Raw genomic sequence first — 21,499 nt, 5'->3', positions numbered from 1 at the left:
CTGTATGTGTATTTTGTTGAAACGTTCACACCATGTGATTTCGGGTTATTGTAGAAAGCCTCACATCACCTCGAATATATCAAAATCTATAATAATCGTACTCATTCTACCGCTGCACTACTTCTATCATTCATTGAAATTCACAAAATTCACTATAAACTGATGCAAATCAATTAAACTTAAAAATATAATACATCGAACATGCAATATTTTCAAGAATTTACAGTAAATAATTATATCAAGTCCAAAGAAAAACACAGAAATCTTAAAAATAAAAACATATTACCACACAACTGAACTAAATTCGTTCTGAAATTAATTAAAACAAAAATTTGCATAAACTGGATTGAATATGTACATGGCAAAAATTAACAAAGTAAAAGAAAAAATCCTTGAATGGTACTACCATTTTAAGAATAATATATAACTCGGGAATAAAAACGAATACTTCAATAACAATTTAAGTCATATAAGAAGACTTGTCAATAAAAAATATAACACACACTTATTCTACTTTATTTCATTCAACGATTTATAAAAGAAATCCACTCACAATCTTCGGTAATAACAAATTTGATACATTTTCAAATAAAATAAAACCATGTAATAGGTCTTCTATTTTGTCGGAAATAATATTAACCAATTTTGAAGCATAAAATAAATGTTTTAAGATCGTTATTTTAGGCTTTAGAACCGAAAGAAGGAAACTTTATTTGTTGTATGACGTGTTAAAGACGGATTTGACCGTTTTAAGAAAAAGTTGTCAATACCTAATAGGTCTGTGTGGAGATTTTGTAAAGATAGTATTTTCAAATTTTGAAATAGAGACCAGGATTTATAGGTTTTATTTGATTTATTCATAATGCTAAGTATTTTTTGAATTTAATGAGACGCTATAACGTGGATATATAAGTACTTCTTTAACACACAAGCCTATAGTTTAGTCTGGATTTTATTAAAACACGGAAACCATTCAGTAACATTCTTTAAGAACCATACATCGTACAACATATAGAAGGTTTGTTTTCAATTTATTTACATGACCTTTCCAAGATAAGTTAGAGTCAACGGTCCAAGCTATTTATATCTACTCATTTTTTCCATCTTTGTACAATTGCTGCATCGTGAAGATAGTAGCTTCTAACAATGACGCTGATCATAGAATACATTGTTTTACAGCCTCATTGCAACTTTGAACGCCAGAGAGCGAGGTTCACTGACTGCACTCAAACCTCACTTATCTTCTTGTGTTCTTACCATTTCTTGAAGTATCTTGATACCACTTCAACTTTACAATTTTAATTTTTAAACCCAATAAACCTACACGTCAAGTTATGTCAATATCTTTCATTAGGATGTTAATAATATATAATAAGTAATAGTAGATAATATATTGTCATGCTTAGGCCACTTTCGGAGACATTCAAGATTAAAATATTAATTGTGTCTAAATACGATATACAGATATATAAAATCAAATGGTAAATACGACTTTTTAAAGTTTCAGAAAGTATGAAACATTATTAAAACTTACTATACAAAACCAATAAGTTTTTGTAATTCCTTGTAAAATGGCGATATCAATGCATTTATGATAGTTTTATGTGCATGAAAGAAAAAGAAAAACATAATAAGTTTACTTTTCTAATTAAAAGGTGCAAAACCATTGCTCAGCCTCGTCTACTTTATTTCATCGCTTACTCTCATTTTGGGACTGTGACACGTTCACTTCTGCCGTTTATAGGCTATGAACTTAATTTATGCTATAGAGAGAAGAGAAAACACTAGAATAGAACAATGGTTCCACGAATGTGTACTAGTTGCTTCTGTACTGTACAGTTGATGGGTATGGCCAATCAACATCAAATAGGAGGAGATAACCATCCTAAGAGCTCAGCCGTATCTCAGACGTATGTATTTAATTTAGAAAAGTAAAGTGCCCACTGAGTAACTACTAATTATACAAAACATTTATAAACATAATTGAAATAAATAAATGAAATATTTGATGTGTGTACATAAAATATTAAAAATGTGTCAATTTAATAATAAATTCTAAATGTTTATGAAAATGCAAATTGTATTCTTAAAAACGCGAGTAATTGACAATCTACATATCCAACATTTTAGTTCAGAAAGATTGCACTATATTTTCTACCAAAATGTTAAAATTAAATTTCCCTATAGTTGTATATTCCCTCCATTTGTTATGATTTGTAATTTATATCATATTAAATTAAATTATATCAATATTTCTTTCAAAACTCATAGGTAAACAAGGGAAAAATCATCCCCTGAATATTTCTGAATATTCGTAGAATATTTCTAAATATTACTAGAATTACTAATAATATTTATAGAACACTTTTAAATTAGTGATAAAAACGGGTTATAATACTGATTCCAATTAATTCAAGATGCCTTATTAACTCTGAATTTTGCAACTGTATCTTTTTTGTCTGTAATAATTTGTATATTCCTCAGTAAGCCTATTCAGTTATTACAATAAACTATTAGTTCTAATCTAAGATGTTCTAACAACATATTAAGTTAAGGGTATTTTAATATCTGTGAAAAAATTACAAATTCATTACAGGTCACGTAGGTCTAAAAAAAGGCAATCATCTAATGATCGTTTTACTGCCATTTAAAAGTTATGATATAACGTAAAGATAAAGAATTCATACTTTAGGAAGCCAATATATTTTTATTACTAATTCGTATAACCTCGTTTTACTACCATATTTCGTTGGTACTTTATATATGTATTGTCACTATTAATACAATCCTAGTGTTGTACGAAAGGTAATATCCAAACAACCACAGCACAGGTCCTGAGTTTGATTTTATGTTAGTACGGTAGGTTACCAGAGACAAAAGGAAAGGTAAAAATCATAAAACACTCACAAACCACAAAACTACACTTGTTTTAATCAAACATTTTTTTGAAAACATGTAAAATTAATTTAAAATGTAGATAAACTTACAAGTAAAACAATTATTTAAATTCTAAAACATAGTTAATGAACTACCTAAATCACATTTTTGTTGTTAAACTATGACATAAAAACAATCTTTACAAGCTACCAACGCGTCAGCCTTTTATTAATTTGAATAAATTTATTGCTGTAAAAAATATAAATAATTTTTGGATAGAATTACTTACTTCAAAACTAAAACTATAACATGAACTCCAACCTAATGCACTCCTATGATCATATCGTAAGTTTATACTGTACAGACAATCAAATTTAAATACTGACTTCTTGATATATTTATCTTTAGCAGACACGAATTAAGAATTATACCAAAATAATTTAGTAATTGGCATCATTAATGAATTTTTAATTAATTTATAGACTATTGATTCGAGTTAAATATAAGAAAAAAAGGATTTATGTACGATTAAATCTTAAACAATATACATATTTTAAACGAAACGAATATTTCATAATAACAAAAAAAGCGTTGCCATTCTTTGGTTATAAATACAGTTGTAACAAGAATGTCTGCTGGAGAAATAATTTTTGAATTCTGTTACATTCTTTAACGAACTGTGCAACACCAAAAATTAAGAACAATTTATTTGTAATAAGGAGATCATATGTTTTCCAACATTAATTATAATGAGTACATAAGTTCCTGTGACCAGTTAGATTTTCTGTCAGCATATTTAAGATCGGACCGATAGTTAAGGTTTATTCGCCTTGATAAAAAAGTTCGTCATCGCCTATCAAGATTAAAGGTTCATAAAACTTATAGATGGTTTAATATGAAATGATAGGCTCATATCAGTTAGGTGTAACATTCTATAGGGTTTCTGATGTATAAATGAACTTAAAGGGAGTTTACACTTACACCAAAAATGAGGTAAAAAAAAATTCAAAGGAAACTTATATACATTTTTAAAGTTATTTTCCTTAATATGTATTATCTTTAGAACATTTTCAAACATACATTTTGAACCAGTTTATCTAATTTATAGTGTAAGTACAAAATTCTGTGACCTCTAACATTTAAAAAAATATCTGCCTTCACCATAGATATTAACTGTAGAACACAACTTTTTTTGTGGGTATGAGTTCAATGATAAATAAATAATGGTCGTATACCGTGTAGGCGTAGGCTAGGTAATACATTTTGACGTATTAATTACACAAGATAAATCATCAAAGATTATCTCTAAAAATTAATTGAGGTGATACATAGTCAGCGTCCGAACTGGCAGCTGCAGAGTGAGTGGCTGAGATTGTAAATATTTTATCGGTAACAATCAAAGTTACACGTGGCGCAGCTCTAGCATCGGACCTCATAAGTAACGTAAAATATCCCTCGAATTTCAGCAAACCTCGTCCTATCTCCTGATCTATCTCCTGTGAAATTAATATGATTAAAGGTAATACGCATTGGTTCTTAAATTTAAATAGGTTTCCAATCATCATCCTTGTTAGAACGAACAAAGTCACGACAAGACTCAGTTGATTTGTATGCAGTCCCGTCCATAACCTACAGTAACCCGAAATGGATTGATCGTTTGGGATGCAGCTTTAGAAAATGGCAGCAATTATTGCCACTACATAGGGAGAATTTCATTCATTGGACTGAAACGGTTGGCTGCACCTAACGAGCTGTTGAATCAGAGTACATCAGCATCGGCACCGTCATTCATGTCGCCATAATACGTTCGTTATCGGCTATGCATAAAGGCTATTATGTTCAATGCACTGTAGTATGCAATTCATTTCACTTGTTCATCAATAAAACTTATATAACACTGTAGAAAAACGTACTCGTTATTAAATTTAACGTTTATTAGTTAACGACCAGTGTTGATAACCTTTAGCAGAATTGTGTACATTATTGTTATTGGATTATAGGTCTATTCCTATCAAAGTTGTGACCTTAAATAAACTACGCTTTATGCTACAGTTCATGGCACACTCTAATAAAAATAACTTTAATTGACAGTTTAAGGTTTTGCCTACCATGTTTTATGGCGAAACTCCCTAATTAAATTCATAATTTCAGGTAATTGTAGTCTATTTTTTGAAATGGCCATTACCGCGTACTTGAGTACAAAGCTACCGCTCATTTTATGTCATAGCAACGTCAATACAAATTAGTAAAAAAAATTGTGTCAAACTCTCCAAAAATATACATCCATATATCGACAAATTGAAACATATAATGTGATAAATGAAGAGTAAGTTGTCAACATTGTCGTATTGTGCACTCATACAAAAACACTCACATACACTCACACGCACACGCACGCACTGAAGCATTCTTATAGAAAGGTAGACCTCTCGAACAATGACCCTGGGGAGTAGTAGAATGGTTAACTGTCCTAGTCTACTTGCTCTACAGCAACTGAATCTGCCAAAACACGGAAAAACAGTCATTTATTTGTTGAAATGTACTCTCTTACAAAAGTTCCCAATTTTCACTTTCAAACATAGAATAGAAATTCAGGTACTCGTAAATCATTAAAGTTTAAAACATGTTACGGACAGTTCATATGTAATTTTCTGTATTTACAAACTTTTTTCCGTTTTAAATCCGCATTGTACCAGAAAAAAATGTCACCAATGTTTTGCGTTGATTTGATTGCTGTGCTGGGAAACAATATACAAGCTTAGTTTTGGCCTGGTCTGTATCAACAGAGTGATGCAGTTTCCATTTATGAGGAAAAACATGCTTTCATGTGCCAGAACACATTGTATCAAATGTTATCAATAGTCCTTATACAGAGGCTCAAGCCAAGGCCCAAAGAGGGACGAGTATTTCGACATTCAAACTAGTTTCAACACTAATTATAGCAAACTTAGATGATTCCAAGAAAAACGTATAAGTAATCATTTTAATTTAGTATCCTTGATCGAATAACATGTATATAAACTGTATTGAAAAAGAGGAAAACCCTATGTTGCCATAAATAAAAACGTAAGTTACAGCCTATAAATTCAAGTTGTAAGACACAACACTGTGTATTTTAATAAATTAAGCACTCCACATAATAATTATAATTACAATTATACTGACCTCTTAACCTAGATGCAATTTTTCAAATCACATTATTTATACGCAATACATAATTCATAGATAACAATTTGATTTTCATTTACGGCTCAATTAGGAGCAAATTAATTAATTTATGATTGCACACGCAATAATACACATCAATAATTGCAACTTAGGAGTAAGACTATTTTAGAACTGTCGTATTCTAGGTCTAACCAGATTTACAAATTGAGTATACGACTCAGGATGAATGACTACTATTGTAACCCGCACGAAAGTAGTCCAATTACTTTCAGGTGGTGTTGCCGTATCACTGTGAACAGATGTTTCCACTGTGGCATGGCTATAGTGATAAATTGTCAACAAAGCATATAAATAAAACCAAATACACTTATATTTGTTTACTTTAACAGATAATGGTGTTTGTTTGTTGCAACAGATGTTGAAACGGATCATTAATTTTCCAGACGTGTAAATCTGGCAACAGTGTTGGACGCGGGGTGTAGAGGGGGGATTCTGACGCAACAACCACCGTCGGACTACTTTCTTGCGGGCTGCTCTAGAGAATACTAAGGCCCTTTTCTAATTCACAGGATACCGCTCGGTACAGAAGTGTTGTATCTAGATTTGCGCACTGTTGAGCCTAGAGGCAGTGGGGCACAAGTCGCATCACGCCCACCCAAGAGATCGGTGTACAGTCTTTCCGTTGAACAACAGCCAAAGGTACTTTAACATTCTTAGCCTATCTCACATCTTACCTGAACATCACATACGTGTAAATGCCTACTCTACAGTTAGCCTAAGTTAATATAAACATCACTTGCATTATCACTTTGAGGCTAGGTACAAACTCAACTAACTTTCAGCTATGTCATCAAGAAAAGTAGTATCAACTGATTTTACCACCAGTTTTATAAGGGCCTCGATAAACTTTTATTTGAATGTTTCTTTCGAATATTGAATTGCTTCATGCGCATTTTGACTGCCTGAAAAATTGACTGTACAATGAATGGATTACAGTAATGGCCAGAATGAATTATAAATCAAGTCAGTTAATCGTCTCCAGCCTCTAAGAAAGCTATAATACACAGCTAATACTAATACTAATATAGGGCATATCCGAGAGTACCCTGGCAGGTCTAGGCCTGCCGCGAGCACCACTTCTTGTAAATTCTCACATTAATCGTTTACCAGCAAAATCACAGTCAGATACTTCTGCAATATAATTTACTGTTTAAAAATGCAGTGCTTATAAAATAATGAATTAGTTAGTACAGAATAAGAGTTTGGAAATTTTAGATAATTCAATGATTAATAGATTCGTAAACATTTTTTAAAGAATAAAACTTTGGAATGAAGCATTTTGATTTTATTTACATTCCCATACTATTAAGAAATTAATTAATTTTATCATAAAAGAACTATTCGTTAGGTTGTTTTTTTAACTAATACTGTCAGGTGGAAACGTAAAATATCAGCATAAAATTGAAAACGTGAACATTGATTATACCAAGACATAAAATGTTTACATAAAATAAGGCAACAATCAGCGATGTTTCTATAAATATTTTGCTACCTTCTGGCATGGTAAGATAAATATATCTTACACAACTTAAAATAAATAATTGTTTAGTGAATATTTTAGTCGCAGAAATGACTATAACTAATCATTAAAACCAACAATAGCTTGTAATAATAACTCAGAGGAAATCTAAGACTTTAGTTACATATTTAGTCACTGGTAAACGATCAAGCGGAGTTCCAAAGTGTTTTTCAAGTAAATAAAAAAGTCTATAAAAGTTACCATCTTCAGTCCCTGCGTAAGGCATAATCCCTCCGGGCTTGTAATAAGGCATAAATTTACCATCACAATCACAATGTTTTATACTAATCACTAAAATACTTAAAAATAATAATCTCTAACAAAATCACGTTTTGCAAGTAGAAATTTATTGTACTCGTCATCTTTTCTTTCTGTTTCACCTCTCATTAAAAATACTTTATTTGTATCTAGCTAAGCAGTTGTACGGGATTCCAAAGACGTGGTGCACATTGGAGGACATGGTACTTAACAGCGTCTGGCGAGAGAAGTTACCACATCCTTGTGCACAAGAGATTTCTAGTCTAACAGAAGACTTTTGAGTGTAATTGGCACTGCATACCACCTATTTGTTTTTAATTATGAAAAGATTTAAAAACCAGCATCGTTTTAATTTCTTTCTGGAGGATCCTTAAGTTTAATTGTTCCCCGTTTGCGACCAGAAACCTCCTGTGCAACTCTGTAGCACTGTCCAGTCCGCTAGAGGTGAGAGTACACGATATCACGATTTGTACTTTGCGGATACCGCGGGGAACTTCGTCGTCAGGACGTCCCCATCATTCTGTATGTACAAGAGACGATGGCCTAAAGCTTGTATTAGGAGCAGCCACAGCGGTCCACGACCATGCTGGGCAGCTTGCCGTAGATGATGTTCAGTGTGGGGTCGAAGTAGAGCATGGAGATACCAGACAGTTTCCGGGGGGCACAGCAGGGTCCGGCGGACCCGGGGGGGCGCGCCATGTCAGCCACGTGGGTGTGCGGGTACTTCTGCAGGAACACGTAGGGACACTCGCCCGAGCAGTAGTTTGCTTCGTATTTCTTCGGGGCGATGATCCAGTCCCAGCCGAAGGCCTCGAAGTCCACCGTGAGCGGGTAGCGGCAACACCGCGTCTCCTCGCTGTTGTCGTGACAGTCGTATCCGAGAGTACGTTTTGCGCGATGTCTCCTCCCGTCCGACACGTAGACCTCGAGGAATGGCACCTATTACACGTCAAACACCTTGTACAATGAACCAAATCAAATCACCTACTAAACAATAAATAAACATAGTCAGACACCCACACAGAATATTCATACAATGGATTCTAAACATACCAGTTAGTTCATTGTTTATAAAATCTTTCCGTACCTAACAGACACGAATATGACATAAACATGCTAATTTAAAATTATTCATTTCACGTTAAAAGTAAAGTATCAGTAGTCATATGGCACAGAAAGTTAAGACTGTGATGAATCCAGTAGATTGTGGAATATATACAGTTTGATTAGGTATGGTGACCGATTAGTAGATGAGTAAAGAACACTAAACCCCACATTAAACTGTCCGTTCTTTGGTGGTATTGACGATGTAAGTTGGAAATAATAATAGGATTTCGCTCATTTGCCATAGCTTTTTATACTCTAACTAGTAAAACACAACGTTTTGAGGATTTAAATCTATCCACTTCAACAGATGAGTAGACAGTTAGTACATATACTTGTAATTAAAAGCTACAACGTGTGGCAATGGCAAAACAATAGAAAGAACCGAAATTAAACATACCGAAAAACTGCTTGCACTCGAGACAGGAGAAATTAACCCAGGCATTGCCACTACACATGATTCAAATCACGATGACAAGAAGTCAAGAGCACAAACGTTCTCGCATAAGAGAAGAAAGTAACTTGGTAGATTAACCACAGTGATCAAACGGATTAAGAGAGCAATTAACGCTGTTAGATGGCATGATCTGTGTATTTGTGAATTAAATGGCCATTCTCGGATAAGAGAATAATGTAACTTTGTACATGAACAACAGTGATCAAACTGATAAAAGCCAATTAACGCTGTTAGATGGCCTGATCTGTGCGTTTATAAATGGAGGAACGTTCTCAGGGATTAGAATAATATATATTGCTAACAAAATAACTTGCTAGATGAATATTAGTGATTAAACTAATTTAAAATGACAATTAACAATGTTAGATGGTCTGATCTGGGTAATTGTGATTTAAATAGGCGTTCTCGTATAAGGGAATAATATAACTTTCTAGACGAACAATAGCGATAAAACGGATTAAGAGCGAAATAAATCGCTGTTAAATGACCTGATCTGGTAGATTTTCAGATAGATTAAAATGCAGCAATCGAGGTTGGTGGATTCACTCACAACTAAGAACGATCGTAGCGTAATGAACTCTGTCGGATAAGAGGACATAAATGAATAATCTTGGATGACTGAGAGCACAACGATGACAGCGAACATTTCTGACGAGCGAGTGGGTTAAGAGAGAATGAAGAATTATAGATGAGCTGGAGACCAATTGAGTTAAGTTGTTGGGACATTGAACCAGAATTTCGATGCAAGCCGTGTAGAACCACTGATCTCGTCACTGTAGCTCACTAACATTGCATCCATTTCCTGCCATGCTGTATGATAAGCCTAAGTAGTCTAATGCATAGAACTTGAAAAGATTATAGATCTTTCATTTTGAAATGTAAATATTAAATGTGGAGAAATCCTAACGTATGGAACTTTTCTAATTGGGCTATTGACCTCATACGGTGACTACCAATAAAGAGATACCTCATTCACCTTTGTCTGGGCCATTAAAAGTTAAAAAAAGACAACTCCCAACCCTTAAAAGTTCAGAAGTCATACTTTGACGAACCCCACAATCCTGAGGTATGGAAACTACTGCATGGCCAGCGGAACTCCACATTCGGCAAGTAGTCGGCCTAAATTTACGTGTAACACAAGTGAATGCAATCAATATTGCATGTTTTGAATATTCATGTGTGGTGTACCCGCAACACGCAACTTGTATGCTCTGATGTTCAACAGCAGTTTAGATAAGTCGCCGCCATTGGTTGCGGCCCCACGAGGCTTTGATAAGACCTTATCAGTCAAAGGTCACTGGCGCCATTCACTCTACAACTTTTAAGTCACACTTTCCCTATCTTGTTTAAAGAGTCTTGGCCTGGTCTAAGATAACATAGTTTTCATTGCAGAATTAATTTAAGAAGCTATTTAACTGCTTTTTAAATATTGTATAGTAACATTTAATTAGCGTAAGTGACACAAATGCTACAACTGTTCTGACATTCCGGCACTGTAATTTTCACTTGAAGTGTGTAAATACATGATTTTTAACGCTGCTGTCTTGTGATGGTATATGATAGTGTACAAACAGAAAAAATTTAGGTAATAGGGAGCAAGGAAAGTACATTTTTATATACCATACAATACTATATACTATATATATATATATATATATATATATATATATATACAGAAAAAAATCATTATGAAACTGTCTGAATCAACCATTTATGTGTATGTGTGTATACATTTGTATAAACAGAGGTTTAGTTTGAAAAAGTTTGTCGCCTGGACTTTATCAAATTTTCTGTTGTTTACATTGATGTATTCCTGGTTTTTTGCATAATTTTAATGAAGAACAACGAAAAAGTGAAAATGTTATAATAGGTGATTTTTCTTAGTACTAACTATTCCCAAATTGTAATGACTACAAATCCTTGTATAATGGTCAAAACATATTTTTAAAACTTGTTCTGCCTTTTGGTAAGATGTTTTAAAGGTCTGTGACTGAGTTAAAAAACCCATTAAATAACATCTAGAATTCTATAGCATATTAGTTATGTGCTAGGTTAGTTATGCAGCCGAGAAAGAGATAAGACTGCAGATCTTGAAACGTACTGTTACTTTTTTATTTTTTTGAGTTCACTGAACGATGGCAAATGTCCGGTAAAATCCTATTTCCTACACATCTTCCATCATCAAAACAACTAGGTCGTTCATTTTAAGTTTATCGCCAGTTAACAAGCAGCTTGCAGCTCCTTACCTGTTCGCCGTCTGCCTCATTGAGGTCGGTGACGATAAGGGTGCGCCCTAGGGGATCTGGAGGTCCTGACGCTTGTATTACGATTCCTAAATTTTCACTAGGTGCCTGGAACCAGTACTCCAGCAGTTTTCGTACATCCAAGGATACCCAGGAGCCTTTTGCATCATTTTGCCGTAGTACCTGGAAAAACGGAGTTGAATAATCAACTTATATAATAGAATTTATAACTAAACATAGTGGGTCGAGAATTTCCGGTCTAATCCAAAAGCTGTGACAAACACTTAAAAAAATATCTCAATATCGTCCAAGTGCTTAACAATAATAGGAATAACAATATATAGTGTTCATTTATGACGATCGAAGTACTGTGAGGGTGACAGGTTTGTTTTGGACATTGTCATCGTTCAGTGGTACAAGAAATCAGTAACACAACGTTTCGAGATCTGTAATCTTACCTCTTTCTCAGGTTGATAACTAGCCTAACGTTAACTGCAATCTATGTTAAAATAAAAAAATAAAACAAAGCTCAGTGACAAGAATAAGACACGAATCAAAACAAATGTCTTGTCAAATTTATGATAAAAATTCAAATTAAATTTATGATTTATTATTAAAAATTGAACTAAAGAATATAGTTCACAACAGTTCTCACGTAACAAACAACCACAAACTAATATCTTATTGTACGTTAGGCTGATATCCATATGAGGAAGATTACAGATTCCGAAACGTAGTGTTACTGTTTCTTGTATAACTGAAAGATGACAATGTCTAAAACAAACCTGCAACCTCACAGTAAGTATAAACAAACTATATATTGTGGTTCCTATTATTGTTCTGCCCTCTGAATTTCGTATTTTAGTTATATCCCTCTATATTACGTTCTGCTAAAATACGAAAAATACTCAGTTGCTAATTGTTACATTACACTAATATTGACTAATTCAGTCATCAGTGTTATAAGCATAGCTAGATTTTGTTCTTATGTTACTAAATATACGTTCACAGTTCACGCAAAAGTATCAAGTAAACCATAGTGAACATTTTTTTAGACAGTGTACGAATATTTCAATGATACAGTCGCACGTCGGTTTCTCTGACTATATCTAAGATTTTCTATTCCTTCTAGATCAACAAGTCTGGAATTTCCCTACGGTGTCCACTTCCAGAGCATTCGGCTACTGAATCTTTGGTTTGAAATTGCCGTTAACATGTAAAGTAATGTTTCGAAAGATGTAAACACGGGGGATATTCGATCTTCTGGAATGCAACAGTGATAACTTCTTTTGATTCTTCTAGCTATAGGTCCATTTACCTTTGGTGAATCCAAAAGGGTAATCTCTCTTTCTTCATCCTAATGACCACTTGCTTGATTTTTTAATATATTCAGGTTACAGTGGAACCATTCTCAATTTCTATGTGGGATTCCCTGCTTTCTGAATTTTCCTAGCTTCTAGAAATCTCCATCTTGTCCTGTTTCTGAACCGTTGAATATGACCATCTGTATATCCTTAGAGCCTATGACCTCTAGAAGCCCCCGTTCTTCGGCATACTACCAGGCCTCCTGCTCTTAGACTTCCAATATCCACTACAAGTGCAACTTTAGTACAGATCCAGACTTCAAGTGTATTGAACCATCTAGAAAGGTGCATGTGCAAGTTTCCAGATTATTAGACCAACTGGCTTCAATTAACTCATGGCACCTGAAACTAGTTATTTAGGAGAGGCCATTGGCATGGAACTTTGACCACTGGGAAGAGTGACCTTCGTTTTAGAAGTGTTCTATTACTATCTTAAACTATCATTTTGATCAAAGGGCGACAAATGTTTTATAATCTGTGCGCTCATTAGATTCTGATGTCACATATGTTGATAAATGTAGATTTTCCGCACGATAAAAGGATAATAATTGAAACTATTTGTATCACAATTAATGCAAACTCGAGTGGGTTACCAAGGATAAAGATGAGGAATTCCAGCATATACAAGGCTTTTATTACCGATGGTATGGATGTGTGTGTAATGTATCCATAGAACTGTTAATCTCTACAAAAATTTACTATAACATTAATAGAATCGGTGCGTCTAGGTTAAGGACGGTATAAATAAGACTGCTAATACCAAATATCCCTTATATTTAACAACGCATTTTTTTCAATAATCTTTAATTTTTTTTTAAAAGAGCCCCTTTTGGTAATCGTGTAGAAACACATTGACACATACACCAAGTATCTCTACGTAACAGAATTCTTTAGTTTCATCCAGTCTTCCCTTTACGTAATTACATTGTGTAGCAATGTAATGTTATTCCACTCTTTCATCGCAATGGATCGATTATAAATATGTGTTTATAGTTGAGATCTTTTTTATGATTTGCCATTTGCTGATCCATATAAACTCTTACAATACAAAAATTAAAATGTACATTTTGGTTAACTTACCTTTGTAGAGATAATGTTTGACAGGGGCGTCTCAGTCCATTCAGGGCCCCGGAGCACTCTCAGCACTGTAATCGTGACGGGGGCTCCTCCGAGGGAGGGCCCAGGCCCCACTGCCCCCACTCCTCTCACATGGATCCACAGGAGTGCACTCTGCACCCTGTTGCGGGTCAGCTTCTCGGAGAATTTGAAGTACAGGACATCCTGCCCTCGCCCTTTGTTGTGGCGCAGCTTCGAGTCTAGAAATAAACCAACACATTCTCAGTGCAAGTATGTTGCGCGAATAAATCAAGTACTCGGCGAAACTCGTGTTGCTTATTTTCAGAACCGAGGAATGCGGTGGACCCATTTGCCGGATTTTTGCAAACCTGCCATAACCTCTCCAAGTACACGCTGTCACTTTCATTAGCTGCCAACAGGGATATTACACCGAGATTTGGTCTTTGGTGTCGAGTTCTCTGCCAGCTTTCTGGTCCACTTTCGCTTACTCTGTCCAACAAAAGAAAGTGAGACTCCTGCACTCTTAGTCTTGTCTTAACCCTTGATTTACGGAAAGTGATTTTGAAACACATTTGACCATCAGGTTTCAAAATAATTACTATTCATTCTGTTTAGATCTCGTAATGCTCTGATTTGATTAATTGATGTAATAGGCTGTATCATATTTTAAGAGCCTTCTGTACCAGCAGCCGTCTTGATTTTAGCTATGTAAGAACAATGTTAATCTTGAATCATCCTATGGAACTTGTACTCATCTTATTTTATAATAATGATTCATACATATCAAAACGCTATTTAATATTATACTTTTATCGGTTATTTAAAAAATTAAAAAAAACATTGTTAAACATTTAAATACTTTAAATGTTTAAATTTTACAAGAAATGCTAAAAAGTACTTGGATGCGTATAAATTATATGTTTAAACAGAGACATTTGCCATAGCTTTAAAACCAAAATAAAATAAACCAGTTTCTGAAGTTTATCTTTGTTCTCAAGGTCGTTTTACAATGGCGAGTTCTTAAGGCAACTCAATCCAAAAGGCAAACGGTGGTGTCTTAAATATGATACAACAATACACTAAATTTGTATTTTGTTTAAAAAGCCGCTTAAATTATAAATTTCAGACTTCCGACAACGTTGTGTATATTGGACTTTGTACTACGAAATGAATGAATACAAAATCTACTACTTATACCAGGTTATTGTTCTTGATAATATTAAAGAGAAGAAAACGATCATATTGTGGCGTTAAAGCCGAGTTTCTATGTGTGGAAGAAAATTAAAAGTATTGTAATTAAATTATTTCATAAAATAATCGTAAAAATGAGGATTATAAAATAAAACAATATTTAACCAGTTATAATCCAATTATCTGAAATACGATTTTATTAATTTAGGATATGCAATCAAGACAAATAACGTAACAGTATTCGTGCCATTCAAATTGTATACTTGTCTCTTTAGAAGGAAAGGCTTAGGTAAAATATTTTATAAAATGATGACGTGATTGGTGGTGCTATATGAATTTCCCCAAATGAAGCGCTATGGACACACGAGTTACAGGAGCTGAGGGGGTCAGGTGCGTCCGCCAATTCCACGTGTGAGTTAATTGAGTTAAAACTGGGTCAGTATCGCACCAACCCTACTCATCACTCGTTTCCTCACAAATTTCCATTCCTTTCCTGGTTTGTTTCTGATTGTGTTACTCGCAGTGTAAAATTAAATGAGGGTATTTGTACCCTCTTTTAAACATTTTATCACGGCTTGCAATGCATGAAACGTGCAGAGAAGACTAACTTACAACTGAAAGAATCATATTGTTATTGGCGTTTTCTAATGAAAATGTGTTGCTTTATGAAAGTAATATGTTTCAACTTTAAACCTTGGGATGTTTATAAACCTATAAAATGTCCTAGACTCAAAATAGGCCTAACAAGACTCTTGAAACCATTGATAAACCTATAGCATAAGGCAGAGGCGTATCTAGAATGTTAGTTTGGGGGCATAAATCCGATACTTAGGAACATATTATTAAGAAATTTTTTTTAAATTAAGAGTGTGCGTGTTACTTTATCATCAAATGTCGTTAAGCTTTCTTATTTGTGATTGAATGTAAATAATAGTAAGATAAAATCATTTTTGCGGAAGAGATTGATCACCCATATCCCCTCCTTGGGGTCGCCCCTGGCTTAAAGAAATTTTGATCTCGTATTATGTGGTACCACCCTACCTTCATTTTAATGTTAAATAACATGTTGTTACAGTACAGACCCAAAGAAAAACTGTTGACGATATGACTTTTTCATTATGTATAATATTAAAGATGACTTAAGGAATGGATACAATTTTTTGTATAAAAAAATAACAAAACATGTTGACTTTACGAAATTAATTTTCTTAAATTCAATTTTGATGAAAAATATAGTTTTCATACCATAAATAATAAAACATTATGTCACTACTGAACTATGAACTCATGTCCATACTGGAAAAATGTCATAAGCTTTTAATCTTCAAGCGATGTTATCTGGGCCTGATAGAGAATTTTCCTGCTTCAAATCCCTGTAATTAGTTCCTTGTGCATTGATAAACAATTTTATTCAATATTTCGGGTCTTTTTCGTTTAAGAGCCAGCACAAAAGACCCTAGCTTGCCTATTCAAAACTCAGATCACGCGATGCTTGCCCGCTGCGCAGCGCTTTGCGCTGCTTGCTCATTTAGAAAAAAAATCAACTCGAGCTTGCAAAGTCCAAGCCCAGATCAACTCACCACGCTTTATTGACACACACAAAACTCAAACAGAACTAACGCAGGTTTCATTACAGGCAAAAGATAAGCGGCGCGCGTTTACGACTGATAAGAGAAGACGAGTTTATACTAGAAGTAGTACCTGGACTACTGCCCTACGAACTAATAACACCAAAAAAACGATTAAATGCACTGTCAGTCAGGTATAGTATGTTTGTAAGGTGCTGGCCCTTAAACTAAAATGACCCAATATTTCTAACTCACAGAAAGTTATTGGCTGAGCTTTAGCGAAGTGTATCACTTGTGGGGCTGGAATGATTTAAGTTCTGTCTTTTTGTCCACACGATATCTCGAAAACAGAACTACAGACTTAAATTGTGCACGGAGTTGAATTTATATTGAAGGAACACTGAGATCGATGATGGTACAAGACACTCGATTGGATTTGGTAGAGCTTTGAATTTTGATAGGAACTAGAACATATAAGAATAAATAAATTTGTAAACAAACTCATACACTCATAAGAAATTCAAACATCTGACATATTAACGCATGTAGCCTAACTATCCCAACACATAAATTATTTTATAGTTACTTCATGTGTTTACTTTAATTATTTAAACAATGATATGAAACCCCATTTAATTATTTTATGTTAATTTGATATTTAGCAGGAAATATTTCTTATGTAGTCTTTAAATTTTACTTCAAACTACTTACAAGAAAAAGTGCATTTTATTGCATTATTCTGCATTATTCTCGTGTCAAACTCTTCTTTTGTATGATTGTCTCTCTCTGTCTATCTGCCCTCAAAAAATCGAAAATTAAATTAGCTATAGATCTGAAATATTTCATACAACTTCAGCAAAGCCTGTTAAGATAAATGCTTATTAATTTTAGATTTTTTTAATTCATCCCAAATAAAAACCTGTTGAAGCACCTTAAGAACCTCTACACGCAGCACATTAAACCCCAGTATGGAGGCTATTTTAGAGCAACTGTATTAATAATTTTATTGGCAACCCTAAAGTAGTCTTTAAGGTAAAATATTTACAATAAAATGCATTATTTGTTGTCCTAAAATGTAAGAAAGCGTTGTTCTCTTAACATTAAGATGTGGACTGAGGATGTTTAGCACAAATTGAACTATCGAAATTTTAATGCCTGAAATCAGCATTATCATAAAAATAAATTCAGTCAAAATTCAAGAGAACCGTCAAATTTGACTGAATTTTCTACAGTAATTAATTCTAAATATGGTTTGAATTCAATAAATACGAGACACAATTCAATGTTATTTTTAAAAAAAAATAAAAATAAAAATAAAAACACGTGAATACTTTTGAACAGAAAATGTACAGGTAAAATACAACGTTGTTCTTATTGGCCCAGTAAGATGTGAACTCAAGATGCGCAGTGCATATGACTAATAGCAAAAGTTTCATATCTGAAATTGAAAGCGTGAGAAATAGATCGAGGAAAAACAAAAACATACAATAAGAAATACATAGAAAAATCGAATGAAACATTATTTGACTTTGGTTAAAAGTCTATTGACAGGCGTATCATGAATGTTATGGAGATTAAACCTTACTGGAAAGGAGATAACGTTTAAGTTATTATAACAAAGAAATAAGTGTTAATATGATTACAATTTGATGTGGTTAGTAAGGCGTGAACTCGTTTAATATCAGAACCAACACAAAATGTATTTCCAGAAGATATTCAATCAAATATCAAGACTTTGTATGATGATGGATTTAAGTAGTTCTGTAAAGGGTATTTGAAAAATCATTTATTTTTGGAACATGGAAATAATTCCAGTTGCAGCATGATTAAAGAACATTTAGAGGCGTTTCTAAAAAAGGCTTCTATACTATTATTAGTAACTTCTCACGCAATTTATGGGTTACTCTCTATTAGTATAACTATCATGGAAAACTCTAAACAAATTGTTTCCCAATATATAAATAAGAAGAAGTAGCTATGTGATAAAAGTCAAAGACTATTTACATTTCACAAATATCTAAATATTTATTACAAACCACAAAATTGGGTTGTATACATGTGCAGTTCAAGGGCTGAGGAGGTTTGTTTATGGTTTTATACAAGTTTGGTAGGTCCTGTATGTGGATCTATCGCCGAACGTGATAATTTTGCAAGTATCATTCCTGGATCTTAGTGTTGGTCTACACCTCATACCTTGCTGTTATAAAAAAAAATTAACACAATAAAAAGGATACAATTTTAAAGTTTTTTATGATTTTGTGCTAAATGTATCTCAATATGTATAACAAAATCTTTCATAAAACACATTTCATTAGCAGTTAAAAAGATTTAATGGAATTTAAAAATGTTGGCTGTCCTGTATTTTCCATCTCTTTGAATGTAAAATGTAATCTTACTCCCAATAATAGTATAAATAAAAAGTGCCTTTGTTTGGTTCTTTTGCTTTCACGCGTTAACTATTCAACCGATTGTACGAAACTTTTACATGAACATTCTTACTAGTAGATAGATCCTAGTATGAATATAGACCTAAGAGTATTCTTATTTCGAAAATCCCTCCGTGATACACCCACTGGTCTATAGCGAAAAATCCCATCTTGGCCTCTAAAGTTGTGAAATATTAATTGAAAGAGCCTGTCAAATGTAATCAACTGTTCTGTGTAAATATTGTTTTATGAAAGCACAACGATATATTCAATTAATTTAACCACTGTTTTCAATTTGTTTACACTTATAGTTTGTAAATTCTCTAAGGAGTAACCATTAGTTTCCACACCATTAGATATCAGTGATACTTAAAAAATCTACCTTTTAAAATGTCCCAAAACATAAGACGATCAGAATTTGACTCCGAAGACTCCCTTTGGAGCAGTCTAAAAGAACTATGCTAGATTAAAGTTCGCTAGACTGTGCCAATTCCAGCTGTAAATGTTCAAAAATAATTTTGAGTTTATAAAGAAACAAAACACGTAAATAGTGTTATCTTTAATGTACATTGCTTTACGTTATTTAGCAGATATTAAGAATTAGATATCAAATACAAAGTTACTATCTAACATTTACTATAAGTTAAAAGAATGTTATACAGCCCGCGTTAGTTATATTTTAACAGACGTTGGCTCAAATCTATGTATATATATATATATATATATATATATATATATATATATATTGATCGGAATAAGGAAAAATCGACTATTAAACAAAAAATACTTATGACCAGGGTAAATTATAATGGCCATAAATATACACGTTTTAACATATTTTCATAAAAGTGGCAAGAAGTAAACTCAACATTGACGTTGATACTATTTACTCGAACCAGAAATGCTCATCTGTATGAAAACCTTCTAAATTGTGTGTGAAGCCGCGGGTAACAGCTAGATTTTATATTTTTCTTTTTCCACACTCAAAAATGAAGTTTTTGTAACGTATATTACGATATTTAATATTTCTTAATATATTTATGTTTAATTGACGACAACTTCTTTTGACTTCGACTTAGTGTATTTCCCTAAGATACACTAAGGATACACTTTTTTTATTGCCATTGAAAATATTTTAATCATAGGAACTACTTCTTCGTTAAATAATTCATAGACATCAAATAGTGTATTATTGAATATATTGTGAGATGTCGAAAGTATGGATTTCGGACCCATTCATTCACTTTTGTAGTTGGAGAGTGAAACATATTCACTCATAAATGCATATGAAAACTGCATGCTATTTGATTTGTGCAAATATCTGTCAAAGAATATACTGTCAATTTAGTTCGAACATTTCAGATGCATAAATTTATTTTCCAAATAGCATTGAATTTCTATGGAAATTAACATGCCATTTAGTTTGGTATATGTGTATTCTAGTAAATACATCGTTGTGGTTGGTTTTGAAATTATTCACTTACACTCTATGGGATGACCATGAGCAAATACGTTTTCTGGCGAATGTAAAAGTTAGTGGGCTTGATCAAACTGTACATTTGTGGACAGCTTCAAAGAATTGTGTTTGTAAAGAGGTTCATATGACATCATAATGCCGGGGATGATAATGTACGATTTCCAAAGATTTAAAAAGTCTATCATATAGACAACAATAAAATAGCGTTATTTGGGACAAAAATAATTTCCAAACATTCTTTAACAATATATATGTATATATATATATATATATATATATATATATATATGTATATATATATATATATATATACTAATATTGTCGTTTTCAAAAAGGATACACAAATGTATTTAAGCTAATAGTTACAATTAAACTTACATATTTTATAAATTTTTAGAATCAGCTGAAATGTGTAATTTTATAAACACCTTGGTATATTATAAGCAATGGGCTTTATATACAAATTTAGATTAATAATATGAAAAGGCGTTCGAACAGCTTAAGTTTAAATAAAATATTAACAATTTTGTTGTTTTGGAGTTGTACATTCATAAAAAATAAATAGAAATAATTAAAATATAGACAATCCATTGTTTCAGATTTGCTAGATTAATTTTGCTAGGTTAATTTAGGCTATTTTTAACAGATCATTTCTTATTGAATCCAAAAGGTAATTTTTCAGCTGATTCTAAAAGTTTATATGTTTACTT

The 21,499-nt window shown here is 32.9% G+C and overlaps 1 protein-coding gene across 3 annotated transcripts in view; it reads right to left on the bottom strand.

The window, feature by feature from the left end:
• Positions 1-2,908: 2,908 nt before the first annotated feature.
• The window catches only part of LOC124362013 (growth/differentiation factor 8), an 81,908-nt gene continuing 63,317 nt past the window's right edge, over positions 2,909-21,499 (bottom strand). For all 3 annotated transcript variants that reach the window (XM_046816150.1, XM_046816153.1, XM_046816152.1), the window contains 3 exons: positions 14,131-14,366; positions 11,690-11,869; positions 2,909-8,821 (listed from right to left, as the gene is read on the bottom strand). In XM_046816150.1, the coding sequence (XP_046672106.1) occupies positions 8,438-8,821; positions 11,690-11,869; positions 14,131-14,366 (800 nt within the window). In that variant the 3' untranslated portion in view covers positions 2,909-8,437. The remainder of the gene's footprint in view (positions 8,822-11,689; positions 11,870-14,130; positions 14,367-21,499) is intronic.

The sequence above is a fragment of the Homalodisca vitripennis genome, chromosome 5 (assembly GCF_021130785.1).
Source record: "Homalodisca vitripennis isolate AUS2020 chromosome 5, UT_GWSS_2.1, whole genome shotgun sequence".
NCBI classification, from domain to species: Eukaryota; Metazoa; Arthropoda; class Insecta; order Hemiptera; family Cicadellidae; genus Homalodisca; species Homalodisca vitripennis.
This window is presented reverse-complemented; position numbering and strand designations above follow the sequence as displayed.